Source organism: Aythya ferina (assembly GCF_964211825.1).
Source record: "Aythya ferina genome assembly, chromosome: 6".
NCBI classification, from domain to species: domain Eukaryota; kingdom Metazoa; phylum Chordata; class Aves; order Anseriformes; family Anatidae; genus Aythya; species Aythya ferina.
Window position 1 is genome coordinate 13,740,071 of NC_140303.1, and position 20,467 is coordinate 13,760,537.

Genomic DNA, 20,467 nt, shown 5'->3' on the forward strand with positions numbered 1-20,467 from the left:
TTCTCGCTGGGGGCATTTCTACCACTGCCATCCCCAAAACTTCCGTAAGTCACGGATCACATCCCAAAAACATCAGTGCAAGTTTCTCAGAGAGCTCTCCAACACAAACATTTGCTGTCACCTTACTTGAGAGCAACCCTTCGCTCCTAGGCAGGATCTCTGACCACGTTACTGCAAACAACCCAGGGCACCAGCATGTCAAGCGCAGAGAGGAGTTTGTCCAGAAGCAGGAGCACCAAAACCGGTTCCAGCCCCAGAGCTGGGACCACACTGTGATGATGTCGGGTCTGAGCTAATAACCCAGCCGCCTAAAAGGTTTTACTCACTCAAAATACAAATTGGCTTTTGAAAGAGGGGAAAAAGAAGTCCCACTTACTTCTAATGAACAAGGTAAAGACACTCCAGAAGACTTAGGTGCTCATAGCAAGAGACACCCACCACTAGAAGCTGTGGCAATGTATTTCTATTCACAAACTAAATACAAAAATACAAAAGGGCACTGAACTTTCACTAGAGCAGATGGCTCTGAATAAGCCGGGGCAAATAGGAGAATGGCTTGGGGGATGTTTTACAGCTCTGCTCACATGCTTGTGAGCTAGTGAACGCAGCGTGAGCAAAGCTAAGGAACACATCCCCCTCCAAACACCAAGCAGAACGTCCTCTATGCTGCCTTCGCAGAAAGCAAGCCTCCATAAATCACATTCTCCCCCTGCCGAAAAAGCAGGCAGCCCGACGTGACCCAATGCAGCAGCGGCCATTGGAGTCACCTGCTGGAGAGCAACCCAAGAGCCACCAAGCGCTGGCGCGGCCGGGCTGCTCTCCCCGCAGCAGGGGGATGGTGTTGGAGCACGGCAGCCGTGCAGAGAAGCCTCGGCGAGCACCCAGCTGCTGGAAAGAAACTTTGAGAGCCCCTCTTTGCAGGGAGCTAGAGCCACTACTGAGCTTCTCCTCCGGTCACCGCAAGCCTCCACGCAGTATAGGGGCCAAGACCACATCATTCACTGCAGGAAAAAAAAAGCTAAACAGCCAGAGGATTTGGCAAACCCTCCAAAAACATCTCTCAGGCGTCCTAAAAGCACCAACAGCCATTCAAGACGCGGCTGTTTATACTACGAGCCTCATTACACGGGAGGCCTGCCTGTGTTTAGAGACAGATATCGCTACGGCCGAGTGCTAGCCGAGCCCAAACAATTATTTTTACAAGGGCAGTCCATCACCAATTATTCTAAACATCTCCAGCGCCCTGCAGCCTGGCCTGCTGCCACCCTCCAGCGCCGTGGTTCCCGGAGCGCTGCGAGCAGGTAGCCCACGGGCAATGCCCACGCCAAAATAACGCGAAACATGGCGGGGGCAGCGCCGGGGATGGGGTTGGGGATGGGGATGGGGTTGGGGGGGCGCCCGGGCACCCCCCCCCGCGGCGGGCGGCAGCCGCAGCGCCCAGCCCGGGCCGCGCTCGCCTCCCCCCCGCGCAGCCCCCGGGCACCTGCCGCCGCGTCAGGACCTGGACAGGTCCCGCGGGGCGCTCGCACCGCCGCCGCCTCCTCCCGAGCCGTGCCCAGCCTCGCCTCGCCTCGCCTCGCCTCGCCTCACCTCCCCCGGCGCTGCCCGCGCCCCTCCGCCGCCGCCGCCGCTCCGCCATCCGCAGCCCGCCCCAACCCAGCGGCGGCTCCCGCTGCGCCGCCGCCGCCGCCGGCTCCGTGCGCGCCTGCGCGCGGCCGGGGCACCCGGCGGTGCGCGCCCCCGCCGACGCGCAGGCCGCGCCCGCACCGCGGGGCGGGGCCCCGCGCAGCGCCACAGCCGCCCCCATGGCGGGGCCCGCGCCCCTCACGGGCAGGGGACGGAGCCCGGCTGAGGGGCGGCGGCGCTGCGCCGGGAGGAGTGGGTCGCCTGCCGGCTTTCTCAGCCGCTCAGCCCTGGAATCTGTCGTTGCTGCTTTCCTCCCGTCTGCCTGAGCGCTTCACCCAGCCCCGTCACCTCGTTCCCAGCACAGAGGTTGCCTGGTCGAGCAGAAATCTCCATTTCCCAGCCTTCTGTCCCTTTGAACGATCACAAAAAGCAGTTCAATAAACCATCAGCTTACTTGATTTGCTCTCGGGTAATATTTTTTTCATCTAAGTAGCCACATGAAGCGCAATTACCTGCAGCCTTTATGCCCAGAGCGTGGTTGCAGAGCCAAGAGATGACCACCGCTGCACAGCACCCCAGGGTGCCTCCACAAAGCCAGCAGTCCTGCATGTGCTGGGGAGGACAGCAGACAGCCCCCAGCCCAGCTGCATGTGTTCAGGGAGAGATCAGGGTGGAGGTGAACCCACCTGCAAAAGCATCAGCTCCGTGCCCAGAAACTGCCCAGAAGCAAACTGAGAGCTGGAAGACTGGAGGAAGGAAGGAGCAGTGCTGTGTATGTGCACTTCTAGGCATCCAGGAGGCAAAGCTGCCCTTGTCACAGTAAAAAAAAGTTATAGCTATTCTGCACAGCAGTATTTCTGGTGAAAAGAGCCACAGTGCAATGCAGAATATCTGCTGGAAATGTATTCAGAAGGTGGTTCCACCAGGGCAGCAGTGGGACACGTACCCATCATGTTCGCCGGCACCAGGACTCTGTGAAAGGGGTCAGAGCAGACCAAAACCACAGAAAGCACCGGACATACCAAGGGGAGAGGGCAGCAGGAGGGAGAGCTTTCCCCAGGCTGCTTGCTCTCCAAAGCAGAGCCACCCTTGTGAAACACAGCCACCACAGACGCTGTGCTAACCACAGGAAATAGTTTTCCTCACCCAATGCAAATCTAAATGCAGAGCTCAAAATCCCAGGCTGCTGCTCATGCTAAGACACAGGCAAAACCCAGGAGCCACAGACTGTTGCAGAGAAGAGAGGAATATCCAGAAATGCAATAGCCAGTGCCTGAAAGCAAAATGCTGTGAAGTGAGGGTGGAACCTTGCCCCAGGGCCCTCCTGGAAGACCACCACACAGCTTGTGTGCTGGTTTTGCTCGGGTGGGCAGCCGAGTTCCACCACGGCCGCTCTCTCACTCCCCCTCTTCAAAGGGAACGGGGGAGAAAATATGATGCACAGGGCTCAAGGGTTGAGATAAAGACAGGGAGATTGCTCAACAATTATGACTGTGAAACAGACTCAGAGTGGGGAAATAGTAAGATTTATTGCCTATTAACTAACAAGCCAGAGAAGTGAGAAACAAAGGAAAGAAACCAAGCCTTCCCCCCATCCACCCTCTTCCACCTCCCCCTGAGCAGCGCAGGGGAACAGGGCAATGGGAGTTGCAGTCAGTCTATGGCATTTATCTACGTTGCTCCTTCTCGGTCACTCTCTTCCCTTGCTCCACGTGGGGTCCCTCCCATGGGATGCCGTCCTTCACAAACGGATCCAGTGTGGGCTTTCCACAGGCAGCAGCTCTTTAAGAACTGCTTGATATGGGTCTGTACCACGGGGTCCATCCCTCAGGAGCACTCTGCTCCAACCTGGGTCCCCCACAGGCAGCAGGTTGTTCTGTGTTGCCCACTGACCTGACAAGCTGGGCAAGTACTCACATAAGGAATGGGAAAGCAAAGCTGCCAGCAGCCTTACTGCAACACCTGGGTCACTGGCAATGGGCCCTGCCTCAGGGCAAAGTGTGCCCAGCTATCAGAGGAGAGTCATACAGATACCAATCAGATAAAAATGGTAAGTATTGCTGTATCAAACACCTCAATATTATTAAAACCTCTCACTAAGAGCTTACTGTGCTTTCTCACCCACTTCCCTAGAGTGCTTAGATGGCAGCACATGTTATTACAGCATTACAATGAGTGCCCTTCCAGTTGCTTCATGCACATACACAGCACCAACAGCTGCTCTGCTTGTACTTGGTTTGTTCCCTCACCCCATTTGCTCATGGCAGGGTGGGGATTCGTGCATGCACTGTGGGGAAGATGAAGTGGACCAGCACAAAAGACCGTGCTGGAAACAACCTATTTTTATACTTCCTCCCTTGGAGAGAGTCCTCTGCCCTGCATGTAAGCAGCATCGCCTGCGAGCTGCAGGCAAGCAGCTCTTGGCTGGGGAAACCTTCACATCCAGGAAACCTTCACCTCCTGTGTGCATTTCCTCATCATATTTTATTTTCAGCTCAAGGAATTTAACACTAGCTCCTATTTGAGGATTTTATTATTATTATTATTATTATTTATTTTAGGATCAGCAATGAAACTGCATTCTTCAAGTCCACTTCTGTGTGAATTGTGTGTCATGGGCCAGAGCAGTTTGTCCTGCCAGGAAAACAGGCCCACTGCCCACCTGGAGAACTTGCACTGAGGAAAACATGGCCAGGGCAGAAGCAGGAGGACAAGACTGAGCATTTAGCACCTTGTCTGGTAACTCTGACAATGATGAGGATCACAGCACTCAGAAAGCAGTGACCATGCCCACTGACGGGCTGAAAGGGGTTGAAAAGGTGCTGTCCCTGCTCCCAAAGCCAGGGACTGCCTGCAATGTGTGCCTGTATTCCTACTGCCTTGTTTGTGCGTGATTGATTTTACACACTTGCAGATGTCAATACACAACAGTGAAGCATGTTGACTCAGATTTTGCTGAAACCACCCTGGTGACCATTGCGAAGCCGTTTTTTAAATCATTAGAATTTAGGGAAGACCCAGCCAAGCACGGTGTCCGCACCAGGCAGATCTGCACAAACCAATCCAAAGAGCAGAAACCGCAAATTCAGGATTAACCATGGCACCTGGCAAGGGACACAGCTACTGGAACTCCACACATGGATAAGGGAGGTCAACTGACAGAGGCTGCTTGGACTTCTACAGGTGTTCAGCAGGCTTACCCACCAACACTCCCAAGTGTGTCAGGCTGTAGGGGAACAAGGGGAAAAGGTCGTTGCAGTTATAAACTGTTCATTACAAAGATAGGAAATGCAGGGTGCAAGCAACAGACAGTTTTCACAGAGGAGACCCACAAGAACCTGAGGCAGCAAACCATGCTCTTCAGCACTGTCATAAATGACCTGGAGAAGGAGACAGCAGCAGGGTGGTGGGGTTTATTGCCGGTACACACACCAAGGTCCTAAAGAGAAGACCAAACACAGAGAACTGCAGGAAGGCTTCACAAGGCTGGCTGAGGAGGCCAGAAGAAAGCAGCAGAGGAAACGCAGTGTAGATAACCACAGAGCACCGGACAGCAGCTCCCACAGCCCTGGGATGGCTGCTACTGCTCGGCAGCGAGGCCTCAGTGTGTGGCAGAACAAGCTCATAGTTTCATGGAGCTGTGCCAGAGTGCAAAAAGGAGTGCAAAAAGGAAAATAAACACAACAGCAACAAAACAAATGTTGCAAAATACAAGGAGGAAAAACTGGAAGACTAATCCAGCAAGGGTTATTAAAAACAACATCTCTGGTTTAGAAATCCCAAGACACAGGCTGCAGGAGGCTGAAAAATGCGTGAGGCCCCATTGCTTGAACTGGTTTGCCACTGCCCTTAGGCTGGCCACTGTCAGCATTACTGCAGCATGCAGGGCTAGCAGACCTCAGGGCTCACCCTGCATCTGCTTATTGTATGGAGCAGCCCGTGTTGCACGCTGAGCCGTGCAGAGCCCCCAGCACTTGGCTGTAGCCCCACAGCACGCAGCAGGAGCCCCACACTAATGCCCGCAGGGCAGACAAGGCACCCTTCAAAGCAGCCCTTGCTGTGCTTCTGGGCAGAAGACCTTCCCAACAGGCAGCTATGTACATCATCAGAGAACAGCAGCAGCTCTTTAAGAGTTAACCTCTTCTTCCATAGTAATACCTCCCGGCTCCCAAACCGCCAACAGATGAGTTCATGAGACAGGCAGTAGTTGTTTAACTGAGTGAAGTGGAAGGTGTTTAGATTAACCTTTGCATTGGCGAGCGGTGATTAAATGTATCCAGGACAGCTGTAAACACACTCAGATTAAACATACCCAAAATAGCTGTAAACACAGGCACATCGTCTTGCCCCAGTGCACTGACACCTCTTCCAGAGCCAAGCTGCTGGCCACATCTCTGGGCCATGGCTCCACTGTCAGTGCAAGAGCTGAGTCTCCATGTGACCAACCAACAGAAAAAAATTGCATTGCTTTTGAGTGAGATTAACCCGCAGGGTGGTCATTCAGCTACTCAGCAGTGTCAGAGCACTGCTCCTCCCCTTTCAGCTATGGCAGCGTGGAGTTCGGCACATGCATTCACAACGTTTTTTTGCCAACAACATGAAGTCTTCCTCCCTAAGGAGGATGCCAAACCATCAATCAGCAAATCAAGCACAGAGTCTCCAGTTTAAAGAAGTGGCAAGGTCATGGCCACCCCTGGACATCACAAATCAGCAATAAAATAGGAGGAGCTGAAGCCAGGGGCTTCAGAGAGGACAGATGCTGTTGGGATGCACTGGAGCCTGGGTTTGACCAGCCAACTACCTGGAAAGCCCTTGAGAGCCAAGGGCTGGGAACAGCAATATCCCCCAAGTAAGCACCTCTCCTTCTTGCCTCCCCCTTGCATTGTCTGATTCCTGCCCCTCAATAGCTCAAACAGAGGTCACATTGGACAAAAGGCATGCTTAAATATGGAGCAAGTTTTCAGCTGCGAGAACAGTCTGTCCTCTCTTCTGCCATTCATCCATCTGTCCTGCCAGGCTGGCTGAGCATGGGACAAAAGGGTGCATGTGCTGGAGCTGCTCTCTCTTCTTTATCTTCTTCCCCTAGGAGGATGTCCCAGCATCATCTGCTTCACCTACACAGGCCCTGACATTTGTTCCCTTTGCAGCGGCTTCCTGTTTTGGATATTTCTTTGTCTCAGCTTCCTCTTCTACTTGTGCCACTTAAATCAAGATAACTATCCCAGGAAGATCAAGTGAATGATGTGTCACACGCTACATTTCAAGCTGCCAGCATCCTATGCAGTAAACTGCAGGCCAAGCATCATCAAGCGTCCCAGCGCCTTCCTAGCACCGAACAAACCAGCGCTGCCTCTGGCAGCCTCTTGAACACCACTGACCTTCCCCGCCCCGCCTGCCCCAGCACACAGCTGAGTTTCCCAGCAGCCACGACAGCCTCCAGACATCTTGGCTGGGTTCCTGTCTCCCAGCTGTGCCTCACTTGGTTGCAAAGAGAGCTCGTGCTAGACTGAAACACCAAAATCCTTGCTTGACTAAAGCTGTGCAGCTGGCTGCACAAGGGGTCTGGACCTCACTGCCACATCCTCACTGCCCCACGGCAGCAGAGCAAACCCGTAGGTGGCATCAGGGGATAGACGGGGCTCTACCATAGGCACAGGGACAATGAGCCACGCGGGGCTGACACACGTGGACCTGTGCAGCAACAGGAGTGTTTCATGTACGAACCACAGCAAGTTCAAACAGGGATACCGGCACCATCCCAGAGCAGAGGCACACCCCTTCTGGCATGAAACACCGATCGTTAAAGCAGAGAGAAACCCTTAGCTTATATTTTTATGTATCCTACTTGAAACCAGTGATCTGGGAAGTCCCAGAGCATTCGGATACAAAGGTCTAAATCTTAATGATGTTTCTGGCAAAGCCCAGTTTTGTTTGTGCTATTTAACAACGTCTTCATAAGGAAACAACTGACTTTGTTAAGAAAAAAAGCCACCACACAAATTCTCACGCCACTGTTCATCCAATAAATCTCCAACAGGAGAGTTGATCTTGACACCAGTCCCAGTATGAGCTGCCGGAACTCCCCCACCCACCCACCCAGGCTTATGGACCGGGCTGAGAAACAACAAGCCGCAACTCTTGCTCCTCGGGCGCCAACAAAGGACCAGCTTCAGGGAGCTGAAGATGACCATTTATTCTGCATGTTTTTGGAAATGTTTTTTTCAGCATATAATGCATTTTCCTTTCATCTGTGCATCTTACCACCTTCATATATAGAGTGTTATTTTGTTGTTTTTAATCACAAGTCTAACTCTGATACATAGATTTGCGCTTAGGAAGTACAACCCATTTCAAAACCTTTTTTTTTTTTTTTTTCCCCCCCCAGAGTTGGGGTTTACAGACTGGAAATTCATCTCTGTCTACCACTGGGCTCCTGGCAGCAGCATGCCAAGCCAGATGCCCCTCATGCAGTGCTCCCCAGGTCTCATCCAGCTGCTGCTCTGCTTCTGCCCTGAAATGCGGATCACTAGCTGCTGAGAGGCAACGCTGTCTTTTGCAGAGAAAATATCTGAATTGGACTCTTTGTCAAAATAAAAACACAAAGCCAGCTACCAGATAAATGCCTCGCACTGAAGCAAACTGCAAGAGCAGAATCAGCAGATGCCCAGACAGTTATCATGTTGGGGAAGATTTACCATCACAGGGTACGATTTTCCTTTGCAAGGAAACAGCAAGTACAGAGATAAAGGAGATCCAATTAACAAAGCTTTACATGGATTTCCAAATGGCACGTGGCAATGCTCTTAAGCTCTTAAAGAATGCTCAAAAGCTTTTAAAGAAACTGAGCTGCTGCAGGATAAGAGGTAGAGACCTCCTGGGATTAGAAACTGGTTAAAGGTCAGGAAGTGAAGAGCAGGACTTCTTCCCTTAGAGAAGGAATCCCTGTGAATCTGGCTTGTTCTACATCTCCTTGGGCATTCCGGAAAAAGGCAGGACAAGGAAAGATGATGACATGTCTCGGCAGGACAGCTATCAAGGGCAGAAAAAGCAACGGACAAAGGATGCCGCAAAAAAGCTATGGTGAAACCCATGCTTCAGGGCAGGGACAAGCCACTAGCAAAGCTGTGGTCAGATGATTCACCTCCCTCCTCTCTCATGTAACGTGTGGATGAAAGGAAGATGTGCTGGTGCCAATCTCATCTGCTTCCAAAACATTGAGCAGCTCAGTATTGCATGCAACTGTATTTCCTCAGGCTCCCTCTTGCTGCTCTTGCTACATCTGCAAGGAACCCATCTTGGGTTAGCTTCAGAAGCATTTGCACTGTAGATAACAAGCAAAATAAACACCTCCACGTGCCCAAGAGGCTTCATAAAATCCGGGAAATGTAAGGATCAGCTAGGGAAGAGGGCATGTGGAGGGAAAAATAATGCCTTGCAGAGAAAGGGTTTGCTGCTCTTGCCGGAGCGTGCAGGAGGGAGGTCACTAATACTGGGTCTCTGTTCTGCCAGGCATACTCAGATTTTACCCCATTTTTTCTTCGCTGGAAAGGGTAAGAGTCACTGTAGCTTGAACCTCTCAGATCCTCCTGCACGCTAGGCCGGCCACACACCCTTCAGCACGACTGGCCAGAGGCAGCTTGCTGACTGGAGCAGTCCCTGTGCTGCGCAGGCAGAGCATGCAGGGACGGGGATGGAAGAAAGAAGTTCAGCGCTACTTACTATTCAGAGGAAAATTCTGTAGTCTTTCTAGTGTCCCAGGATCTCCATTTCTGCCAGACACTCTGCTCCCTGGGGAACTGACTTGTGGAGCTGGATGGGCGACAAGACCCAGCCCAGGCTGCAGCACGGAAAACAACAGCTGGGCTGAGTCACAGCCTGCTTGGGTCCAGGCAGCAGAGAAGAGCAACCATGCTGAAGCAGAGGCCCAAGGCTCCTATCACCAGTGCTCTGCACTGGTTGCCACTGACACCCCAAGCACTGGGTGAGGAATGCAGCCAAGGGCCTGGAGTTGCACCAGACCAAGGCATGAGCCGGGCACTGCTGCCAGGCACAGAGGAGGTGGAGAGGGTGGATGGGAAGAAGGTGGTTTTAGTTTGCTTTTAGTTTCTCACTGCTCTAGTCTGCTAGTGATAGGCAATAAATTGCATTAATCTCCCTATGCTGAGCCTGTTTTGCCCGTGACGATAATTGTTGAGTGATCTCCCCGTCCTTATCTCAACCCTTGAGCCCTTTCCATTGTATTTTCTCCCCTTTTTTTCTTTGAGCAGGGAGAGTGAGAGAGCCGTTGTGGTGGATTTCAGCTGCACAGCGAGGCAAAACCACCACAGAAGGGGACCAGGTGACTCCTTGCATGAAATGTGCTAGGAAAGCTTTCCAGGGCAGAGAAGCCATCAAGTGGAAGAAAGGAGGGAGTTTGCATACATGCCATAGTGACTCGCTTGTGTTAAATGAATAAGGACCAGGTCCTGTGATTCACCATGCTTTCATGAGACATGCAGCTGGCCTGAAGCAACCTCTGGCCAGAAGAAACAAAGTATGAGGTGCCACTGCTGGTACCAGGGAGAAACATAGGTGTTGCAACAGTTGCTATAAAAGAAAAAATTTCAAGAAAAAAAAAAAAAAGCCTTTGCAATCTGTGAATCAAGGACAACTACCCATGAGTGCTGGTAAAGGAGAATCTCACTCCACCCACCGCACTGGGTTCTTTGAGTGTAGCAGAAAATATCCACTGGCACCACCAGATGGGCTGGATACCCAGGTTTCTGCTTTCACATACACTTTCTGTGAGCAAAATCATCAACAAGAAAGAAAAGCAGCTGCAAAAAGCAGCCCTATTTTTTTTTTCCCAGCCCTGAGTTTGCAGTACATTCACTGCTTACTCACATCTTGCAAAGTCTAGAGCTGCCAGGTCAGGCCCCCGCCCTTCCCTCCAGCATAACTACCCTTTACAGCTTGGAAGCTATTTTTCCCCACCCTACTATCTTAAAGAAAACAAAACAAACAAAACCAAATAAAAATCAACCAAATAAATAACTAAACAACAACAAAACCCATCAACCAACCAAACGACCAACTAACCGACCAAAAAAACACATGAAGGCTTTTATCATCCTGAAAACATGCCAACTGAGAAGACAACTTTGCGTCCCAGATGCCTGTTTCCTGGCAGATTGCAAGTTCTTTGCTCAGCTCCAAGGATGGTGTGGGCAGGAGGTGCCTGCAGCAGCAGGTTGTGAACTACGCTTTCAAACAATCTTTAACTGCTGCTAAATAGGCAGGGGACCAACATTTTCAAACACTGGGCTAAGCAATGCAAGAACTAGACAACGTTAGCCCATCCAAGGTAAAGAAAAAGCATGCCACGTGATGCACAGCGATACTGCACATGGAGATGAAAGGCCACCAACACAAGCACAGCCACCATGGAGTGGGGTCACTCAGATCAACACCTTCACTGCTGCTATCCCCCACCTCTCCAGTTACCCCTGTGCTTCCCAGGTAATAAGACATCAGCCGTCTTGGCTCCCAGTGATTTGAAAGGAAAGGATGAGACACAGCAACCACACTGAGTAGGGGGAAAGTGTCAGATGACTGAGGTGTTGGTGTCCAAATTTACAGTGACAGATCAATTCTACACACCAGCTTCAGCCATAAACACTGCAGCTGGCAACCTAAAGGCACCAGGCTGAGACGTGTGAACAGCCCCTGCTTTGATGCCAGCCTGGAAGAACAACACAAACTACACAAACCCTTCATCCTGATGGTGTCTTTGAGGGTCCAGATGAAGTGCTCAGGTCTGGTTTTACACACAGAAATTCCTTTTCCACTCCAGACCCAAACTTCTGGGCTTATTCTATCACAAATTACACCGGATGAAAAAAAGGATGCGCTCCTGTTAGTATTTATTTTTCAGAGACAAAGCAAGGCGGTCCCTTGGCATGTGACCCACACAACATCTACCCCAGAGCCTACCTGTACCTAGCTCTTCTGCCAGCTGAGAATCTGCCCTAACACTGCAGATCAGGCCATCCAAGCAATAATTCAAGTTGAAGTTAATTGGACCTGTCTGTGAGAAGGAAACCAATCATCTGGTAAGACAGAAAATGATATCCTTTCAGATTTCTTTTCACCCCAGGGACAAGTTATTAGGAAGAAACTGGCGTGGAGTAAATGGGCATGGGACCATCCAACTAACCCTTCAGAGGCCTTAAAGGATGGTCTTGTCAGTCAGGCACAATGCCCAGGAAATCAGGGCTTGTTGAACAAAACCACTGCTCCTGCTGGAGCACAGTCAGAATGCACAGCCTGCATCTCTGAGGGGAGGGATACAGGCAGCCAGATCATGCCCAAAGCACAAAACCCAGGATGGGATTTCATAAACTTGCCCACGGCTTCTCTCCAACTATCTCACCATTTTATGACAGAGCAGAGCGGCACATTACCAGTGCTGTAAATAGAAGTGCAAGGGAAGGAAGTGAGGAAGGAAGTGAAGAACAGCCACTGCTTGATCTGGCCCTGCAAGGAGGCCAGGGCTCTCTTAATGTGATATGAAAACATGGCATCTAAAGGTATCTAAAAAAAAAAAACAAAAACAAACAAAAAAAAAAAAAAACAAAAAAAAAAACAAGACAAAGAGAGCTGCGAACTCCCACATAGTGCAGAAGAAAAGCAATAAACGTCCTCCAACATGTCATGAAAGCCTTCTTACCTGCCTCCTGCCCTCCAGACATGCTGAGTGCCCTATTCACTTGCTAGTTAACAAGAAGACAAAAACAAGAGGAGCAATCTTCATATTCCTTTGTACTTGGATGTCTTCACCTTCTTCTCTTGCCTTCCCTCCTTTTAAGCAGAGGATCCTGTCTTTCTCAGGAGCCAGCTAGCTACAAGACAGAGCAAATGGGTTAACAGTATGCTTATGGACAAAACAAACCCCAAAACTTCAGCTTGGTCTGTATCTTAGTCACATCTTGTGCTGCTGGGAACCACAACCAACAACAGCAGCCACAGGCCAGCACTTCAGAGCTGGGGCTGCAGCTCAGTGAAAGTAGAGCCATAGAGTGTCCTGGTCCCAGGGCCACCTGCCCGTCACTGTGTCCAGCCTGGCTCACAGGAGCGTGAGGCACAGAGGGAGCTGCAGGGGACTTCTCTGGCACAAGTCCCAGGCACCAGGAATGGAGGGCCTGGAGGGGAAGACTCAGATTCCTTAGCTCTGCTGCTTTCAGAGCAACTGCTGGGAACAAACCCACACTGCCTGCACAGAGCATGTCCTCAAGGCCCATGGTCTCCATCTTCATTTGGGGTGACCACACATCTGCAGGCTCCTCATGCCAGGGAACCTCTTCTGGGCTGAAGCAAGCCTTTATTGTGACTTAAACACAATCTGCAATGATTTCAGGTGTCTTCTGTTGCATGCTGCAGCAGCAGTCTAGCGGTTCACTATACACTTGGAAGAAAAAACATTCTTCTACATAATTTTTGCAGTGATAGGAATAAGCTCATATTTCAATTAGTACTTACCAAAACAAGAGCCAGACAAACTCAGTACTGTGTGAATGCATTTATTACAAAGCTAAATTCTTCACATAAAACAATGTCTCTGAACAGCAGCATCAGTCCTTACACAGATCTACAACAACCTTCTGGGCCTCAGGGCTTGGGGTCTTAAACAATCCCAAAACAATAGCAGTGAACCTCTTTTCATAGTTGTCAGCACGGATTGGGAGGAGAGGGAAGAAAATGCAGATACATTGCCACTGGCACAAGTTAAGAAATTGTGCCTGCTCACAAGAAGAGAAGAGGTGTCAAGACACTTCACAGGGAGCTTAATGTCTGCACAAAGATCTCGCAGAACACCCTGCTCTCTGCAGGCTGCTGGCCAAGGAGCAGCTGCCACTGTCAGGAGAGACTGCATTATTCCTGCAGACAGAAAACACGACTGTGGGGTTTAAGAATACGCTGGACTCTTTTCAGAGGACTGACATGGCTGAGAGGTCACGTTAGTGATGTGTGCTCGTTTGTGGCCTGGAGCCCTTGCACCAGCTCCAGCTGCACATTTGGTCCCAGCTGATGCCCTAGAAGGGTTTACCTTCCTCTTCCTGCCTCAGCCTCTTGGAGAGATGCTCACTGATGGCCATGAGGGGGTTGGCTTTGTACGTGGGATTTGCAATGACCTCATGAAACCATGCCACTTCCTTCTCTCTGAGGAGAGAAAAAAAAAAACAAACACACAATTGGTTCATGCAAAAGGAACTGAGGAGATAAGAAAAAAGCTCATAAAGTAGTGGGTTTCTATCCAGACAGAATTGCCCTCAGTGTAAACCTCATAAAGAAATGATGCAAGAAATGGACCTAAATTTCCCAAGAACAATGCTCAAATTGCTGCTAGCTCTGTGAGAGCCTGCAGCTCAATCTCACGTCACAGACAGAAACTATCATATTAGTGTCCCTCATCACTTGGAAAATTTTCAGAGCTTTTCACTAGCAAATTGGGAAAAAGAGATTGTGGGTATCTGGTAAATCCACACAGAATGAAAACTGCTTCAGAGTGCATGAGCACAGAAGCAGATTCTGCCATGACCCTTCAGCTTCTCTGATAAGCCAAGGAAGGGCTCATCCAGAAAGGCAGAACTGAGCAAAAAAGGCATTGCAGCACAGATACTAGGGAGTTTCAGGCAGAAAAGGATGTTCACAGAGTGCTGAAGAGTAATGTTGGGATCTGTAGACTGACTGTTCTCAGCCCCAGTGTGAAGCGGAATGGCCCAGAACTGACGGAAACAGCAGAAGGCGGCATCACAGAAAGCAAACACTCTCAGAGCACAGGGCCTAGCTCCAGGAGAGCTGCGCTGAGGGACAATGAAGTTCTCGATGCCTGGTGTTGGTATAAAATATCCAGTAGATTATACAGAAGAAAAAGGAATTGCTAAAATCTTAGCAAATTCCAGGAATTACTCAAAAGTAATTGAGTGTTTCACTTCACAAGAAACTGTTTGGCAAATGCCAATGCACAGCTGTCCCCATAAGGGATGTAAGGCTTTTAAGTTGACATTCCAGAGGTGTTCCAGCAGAGCAGCTGTAAGCCGACTGCAGACATACAAGAGCTCCTCAACCGCTCAAGGCTTTCCAGAAGTGTATCATCTAAAACTACACAGGCCTAGTGTCTTAAGAGACGGAGCCACAGCTGAGTGCTGCAGCCCCAGCTCAGCAAGCTGAGAAAAGGGACGTACCTCCTGGTTGATAACCACGTTGTCTGTGCCACACAGCGGGACACAGCATGTGCATTGTCACTTGGTACAGCCAAAAATCAAGACAACTGTGGCCAGTAGAAACAGTTGGTGTGGGTTTGTCCTAAAAGCCCAGAGACCTTACACAGAAGGCCCAAACCAGGTTCTTCTTTTTCAATAAGACAGGAAAAATGAATTCTTTAAGGAGCAAGTGCAGCTTCCTGTGCTCTCTTAGATGTTATATGAAACAGAAGTGCAAATGGACTGAAACCATCCAGAATTGACTGAGTCTGGTATGGACTGAAACAGAAGGATACCTGCAAATAGCCTGCACTATGTAAAGGGGCAATTCAAAGCTGCCACCAGTTCTAGGGCCTTCAGGTGTGTTAAGACTGAAACACTGGAACTGTTTGCACAGAGAGGTTTTGTAATTTTTATCCTTGGAGATACTGAAAACCCAATGGGATGTGGTCCTCAGCAACTGGCTGTAGGTGACCCTGCTTGAGCAGAGGGGTGGACTAGAGCACCTCCAGAGGTCCCTGCCAACCTCAACCATTCTGCGATGCTGAGCAGGAAGACTGGACATCTGGTAACTGAGTACTTACAAAAGCCTGTGTTTCTGAGCTTGTTTCATCAGACAGAAGTCCACGGGTTCTGACTTTGCTTTTACGTGCCTGTGGAGAAAAGCAACAGAAGTGAGTAAGTGCTATAGAGGAGAGATAATTTATCAATTGCTGAGGAGATGGAAAGAATCCAGTGACTCTGCATCTGCCTTCCCAGAAAGTACAGGTAATTGTCCTGCATGGAAATTGTCCCGAAAGGCAATTATTTCCACAGCCAGACAGTAATGGAAATACAAACTCCTTCCGCCACAAACTGATGACAGCTCTGGAGTCATGACTGAACATGCAGGAGGCAAATGAACTAAAGAAAAATCGGATTACTTAGCTCTAGAATGGGTCATTAGATGGCCACGCCCGGATGCCTGATTTCTGCTTATCTGTAACTTCCAGGTCAGACCAATACTGTTGCTAAGAGAGAAGATCCCAACGAACTTCCCCTCCCCACCAGTCACACGTTACCCCTGCACATCTTGTGCTCCTTGCTCATGCTGCAGAGCTCTAGCAGTTGTACACATAGTTTATAGGCAGTGCCATGGTTACTCAGCAAGAATAGGAAGCTGCCAGCCTTGCTACTGACCAGTCCTGCAGTGGGACCACTGGTATATAAGGCATCACTTCATATAAGGCATCACTTCTATTTTAAGAATTGCCGTATTCCTTTCTGCCTGCAAACACATATCCTCACCAAAGGTTTGCCAGTAGAAGTTAGCTGCAAACACATTAGCTGAAGGGAAAGCACAACAGAGCCTTCTCTTTTGCAATCAAATACAGGCCCTAAAAACCCCATAAAATTTCTAGACAACTGATGCATTGTCAGGAACACAGGACAATGTGCAGCTGAGGTACAGCGGCAAGCATAGATCTGCACTCTCTGTACCCATTTCCTATTGCTGGGCAAAGTCCAAGGAGACCAGAGGTGTAATCCCATTCTGCACAGGTGCTGAAAGCATGTGATGCCTCATGCCAGGCAGCAGTAGAGAATTGTAATAAAGACAACTGCTGAACTGAAGCAAAGGACGTGCAGGAAGGGCAGGGGCTGCTTTTGGGACTTGAAATGCACAAGGAAGGAAAGCTGTGGGGAAACTAGAGAGCAGGAATAATAAAAAAAAAAAAGCTGCTGAACTAGAACAGCAATGGTACGTTGGCAGCTGATGGGCAGAGCTTCTGCATGCAGGTGCTCCGAGTTCAGAGCAAATCAGGACCTTGGAGGGGAAGGAGGGATCTGACTGAAGATGAGAACTAGCAAGGGACAGCACAAGGCACTGTTTGCTGCAGTGTCAGAGCCTCAGAGCCTATGGCTGCTCCTACCAAAGGATCACATGACATAAAGCCTTGGGCAACACAGCAAAAATAAACCAAAAGGCAGGAGTCTGATCCCACACTAAATCTGTGCACCAGGCTCCCAGCCTGGCCACAGCAGGACTACCTGACTCTCCCTGCTGTCACCTCTGAGAGTGTGTTTTGGGAAAAAAAAAGAGTCCCCTTCTGTTTTCCTCTCTGACCTTCTACCCTCCACGCTTTCATTCTGCTATTTTCCCATTCTCCCTTTCCTCCTCACCACCTGCTCCATGCCCCTCCATTTCATCATCCCTCCCCATCTGAGCAGTTCCTGCTCCTCCTCCTCATCTCTCCCTCTCTCAATCCTGTCTCATTTCATTTTTCCTCAAGGGGGATCCTGGTGCTCTCAAGCTGATGAGGGCTGCTCTCGCCACTGCCCCAATCACATCTGCTTTCCCTCCAGCCCAGGATGGTGTGCCCCAGTGCCAAACCTCTCTGACAAACCAGACAAACCCAAACAAGGTGAATGTGCATCAGCCAGCCTCCACAGCACACAGCCTGCAAAGGAAACTGAAGCCAGGCAGATCAATGTCCACACACTGCTCGCCTGCAGTCCCTCTCGAGGTCACCCTGGCGTTACACAACAGACCTGACAGCACATGAGGAACAGCGATCAGCAGGAGCACACAAACAGCTCTCATCATGCTGCTGCATCCACTGGTATTGCAAGGCACAGAAAAAGCAGGAAGCATCTCTGCTCTCCTCACATTCATTAACCACTTGGCACAGGAACAGTTTCCTGGTCACAGTCCCAGTCTGCCTGGCTTGCTCATGGAAGCAGGGAGAAATCCCTTCAGAAATTGGATGGCAACCCATGGTCACCGGGGCAGGGGCTTGCAGACTCTGTATTCACCACCAAGTTGCCATTGCAGGCCCTTCAAAGATGAGCAGCTCTGCAGAAAGCGAGGACAAGTGAATAAAAGCCTTTCTCAAGTACATCACAAGGCCCTTCAAGATCATGGGCCCCAGAGGGACCCGTGCCTCTGCAGCGTACCAGGAGAGCTGGGCCTGCATCAGGGTGCACCAGCCCACTTTTGCTTTTAGCCACTCCACTATTTAAAGGGCTCAGTGCTTCTGAAGGCTTTTCAGTGCTGTGCAACAGCTCTGCCCTGCTGGTCTGACACGTTTGAAGGGTTGTTGCCTGACTTTCCCCCACCAAACCACCAACATGCTGCCTGCTCACTTGGACTGCGAATGCTAGCCCTGTTTCATTACACTTCATTGCCTTCATCCATTATAAAACTGAGTAAAATCTCACTGTAATGCTCTCCTACCCAGCAGGAGATCAAATTCCTGGAGAATCTAATCTTTTATTAATAACGCTGACAAATCACCAGAGTATTACCCTTCATTTATGTAATGATTCAAATCCTATAAAAGCTTTCTCTGGCTATTTCAAACACTTTAGCGCACACATCCTCATGCAGTACAGGAAACCACAAGCAGGCAAACAGACTGCTCCCATGGAAGAATCACACCGTAGCTCCTTCATGCCTCTACCAAGGGGGACTGCTTTTTGGCTGACACGTCACAAGCAATCTGGGTGACACCAGTCAAAGCTGAGCTCCCACATCTGCTGTGCCACCTGCAAATAGTCCTGACCAATTCCAAACTCTCAGCCAAAGCAGGACTTCTCTACCTGTACTGGGTCTGGCTGGAATGTTAACTTTCCCGGCAGCAGCCCATTCAGTGCCGTACTCTGTACTTGTAGCTGGAACAGCAGTGTTATCACACCAGTGTTGTGTCTACTGCTGAGCAGCAGTGGCACAGCATTGGGCCTTTCTCTAACCCTCCTAGGGGGTGGGCAAAAAGTGAGGAGAGAAACATCACTAGGGCAGCTGACCTAAACCAATCAAAGGGATATTCCATACCATGTGGTGTCACACTCAGCAATAAAAGGTGGAAACAGGAAGAAGAGGGGAGGGGTGGGCTCTCGTTGAGAAGACGTCGGTCCTCCTCTCGAACACCGGCTGCGTGCGTTGAGGCCTTGCTTCAAGGACGTGGTCAATCATCGCTCATTTGTGGGAAGTAGAGAGTAATTTCTTTCCTCTGCACTTCCATATAGCTTTCATTTATTTTGTTTGTTTGTTTTCCTCCCTTTTTCCCCTTTCCCTTTTATTTTCCCCTTAGTTAAATTGTTTAGTTCATGGTAGTCTTTATTTAATTATTATAATTATTTCCCTTTAATTAAATTATCCTTATCTCAACCCGTGAGTTGTTCTTTGATTTACTTCTCCCCCTCCTTATCTAAAGGAGGGGGAGTGAGAGAGCGGTTGTGGGGTTTAGCTGCCCAGCACGGTAAAACCACCACACTACCCTCCTGTGCCACAGCCCCACTGGGCTTTCTAGGTATCACAGCAGTGCAGCATGAGCTCAGGCTTCCAGCAAGAGAGGGGGGCTGCCATGCTCACACAATGAGATCTGGGTTTGGAGAGAAACAGAGCCATCAGTGCTTCTCTGAGGATGTCGAGCTACAGATCTGTGCAAGAGCACAGAAATCTTCCATGAGTACCACACGTCTTTTGCTATAAAATGTATTACAGAACAGAGGAGTGATTGTAGTGAGTCAGCTGAAAGGACTGTTTTGGCCAGTACTCTGCCTTGAATTCTGCAGCAGATGGCCAGGGAGGGGTAAGCACAGGGAAAGCGTATGGCCACAGCCTCACCAGCACTCACAGAGACTTTGAGCCAGCTTATATATGTGCAGTAACCCTCCACAGCACTCTCTCACTGGATTTGTAGGTCTCACCTGAACCCACAGGTTTCCCATAGTCACAATATCCCTCAGCTAGGAACGGTGCAGAACAAGAGAGCCTCCTTCTGCTTGCACTGAATCTGCAATTTGCTGGCTTTGTTTGATGTCTCTTATTTCTCATAATGGAGAAGACAAACTATTTCCTAACCACATAACACTTGATTTTATAGACTATTACATTCCCAAGCCTTTTTGTCTCCAACTTCTGTCCAGGCTGAGGACTCCCAGCTCACTAAGTGATCCCTCCGTGCAAAAGCTGAAGCTGTGCCAGACCCTTCATAACCATCCTTGTTAGCCTTCTCTGAGCCTTTTTGAGTTCTACACTATCTTTTCAGATTAAAGTAGTAGATTATATATACAGTAGACTACACATATATATATACATATATATTTGTAATGGGGAAAGCAATCCTCAGAGGAAGCAACCTACCTGTTTTATTTCCCCTGCACATAGTTTCTGCAAGCCATTTCCCCAGATTGCTAGGACTCAGCCTCCAAGAGGGCTGGGAGACAATGCTGAGGGAGAATAGCTCCTAAACACGACATATATGGTTGTGGCACATTATCACAGAAAGAGGGCAAACCCACCTGCTTACACTCAGATTAAGCCCTGGCCCAGAACTCCACTCAACCAACTCTCAGTGCTTTGAGGTACTGTGTGTGTACTTTTGCTACTTATTCCCACTGAAAGAGAGGACAGACTGACTGAACAGCTGCTTAAAAAAAAAAAAAAAAAGTTATTCAAAGAATTAGGAGTCAAGTTAAGGAAGAAAATATTTCCCATGCTTAGATGCAAGGTACTCAGTTGCTGTTTGTCTGAGGGGTGACTTTCCAGAAGAACAGAGAACTGCCAACTCAGCCATGCTCTGTAGCTGGGCATCCCATCTGGGTCAGAGTTCATTTCT

The 20,467-nt window shown here is 49.7% G+C and overlaps 2 protein-coding genes across 4 annotated transcripts in view; both read right to left on the reverse strand.

Moving 5' to 3' along the window:
* Window positions 1–1,690, reverse strand: part of ADARB1 (adenosine deaminase RNA specific B1) — a 63,762-nt gene extending 62,072 nt beyond the window's left edge. Inside the window, exon 1 of one of the 3 annotated variants that reach the window (XR_014694526.1) lies at window positions 1,591–1,689. The gene's annotated coding sequence lies outside the window, so the exon portion shown is untranslated. Of the gene's footprint in view, window positions 1–1,590 lie in introns of all 3 variants that reach the window. The other 2 variants (XM_084524316.1, XM_084524318.1) reach the window with 2 other exon arrangements.
* An 11,478-nt stretch (window positions 1,691–13,168) lies between these two features.
* The window catches only part of SLX9 (SLX9 ribosome biogenesis factor), a 47,449-nt gene continuing 40,150 nt past the window's right edge, over window positions 13,169–20,467 (reverse strand). The window contains exons 5-6 of the mRNA XM_084524319.1: window positions 15,452–15,520; window positions 13,169–13,824 (exon numbers count right to left, since the gene is read on the reverse strand). Coding sequence (XP_084380445.1) covers window positions 13,698–13,824; window positions 15,452–15,520 — 196 coding nt within the window. The 3' untranslated portion in view covers window positions 13,169–13,697. The remainder of the gene's footprint in view (window positions 13,825–15,451; window positions 15,521–20,467) is intronic.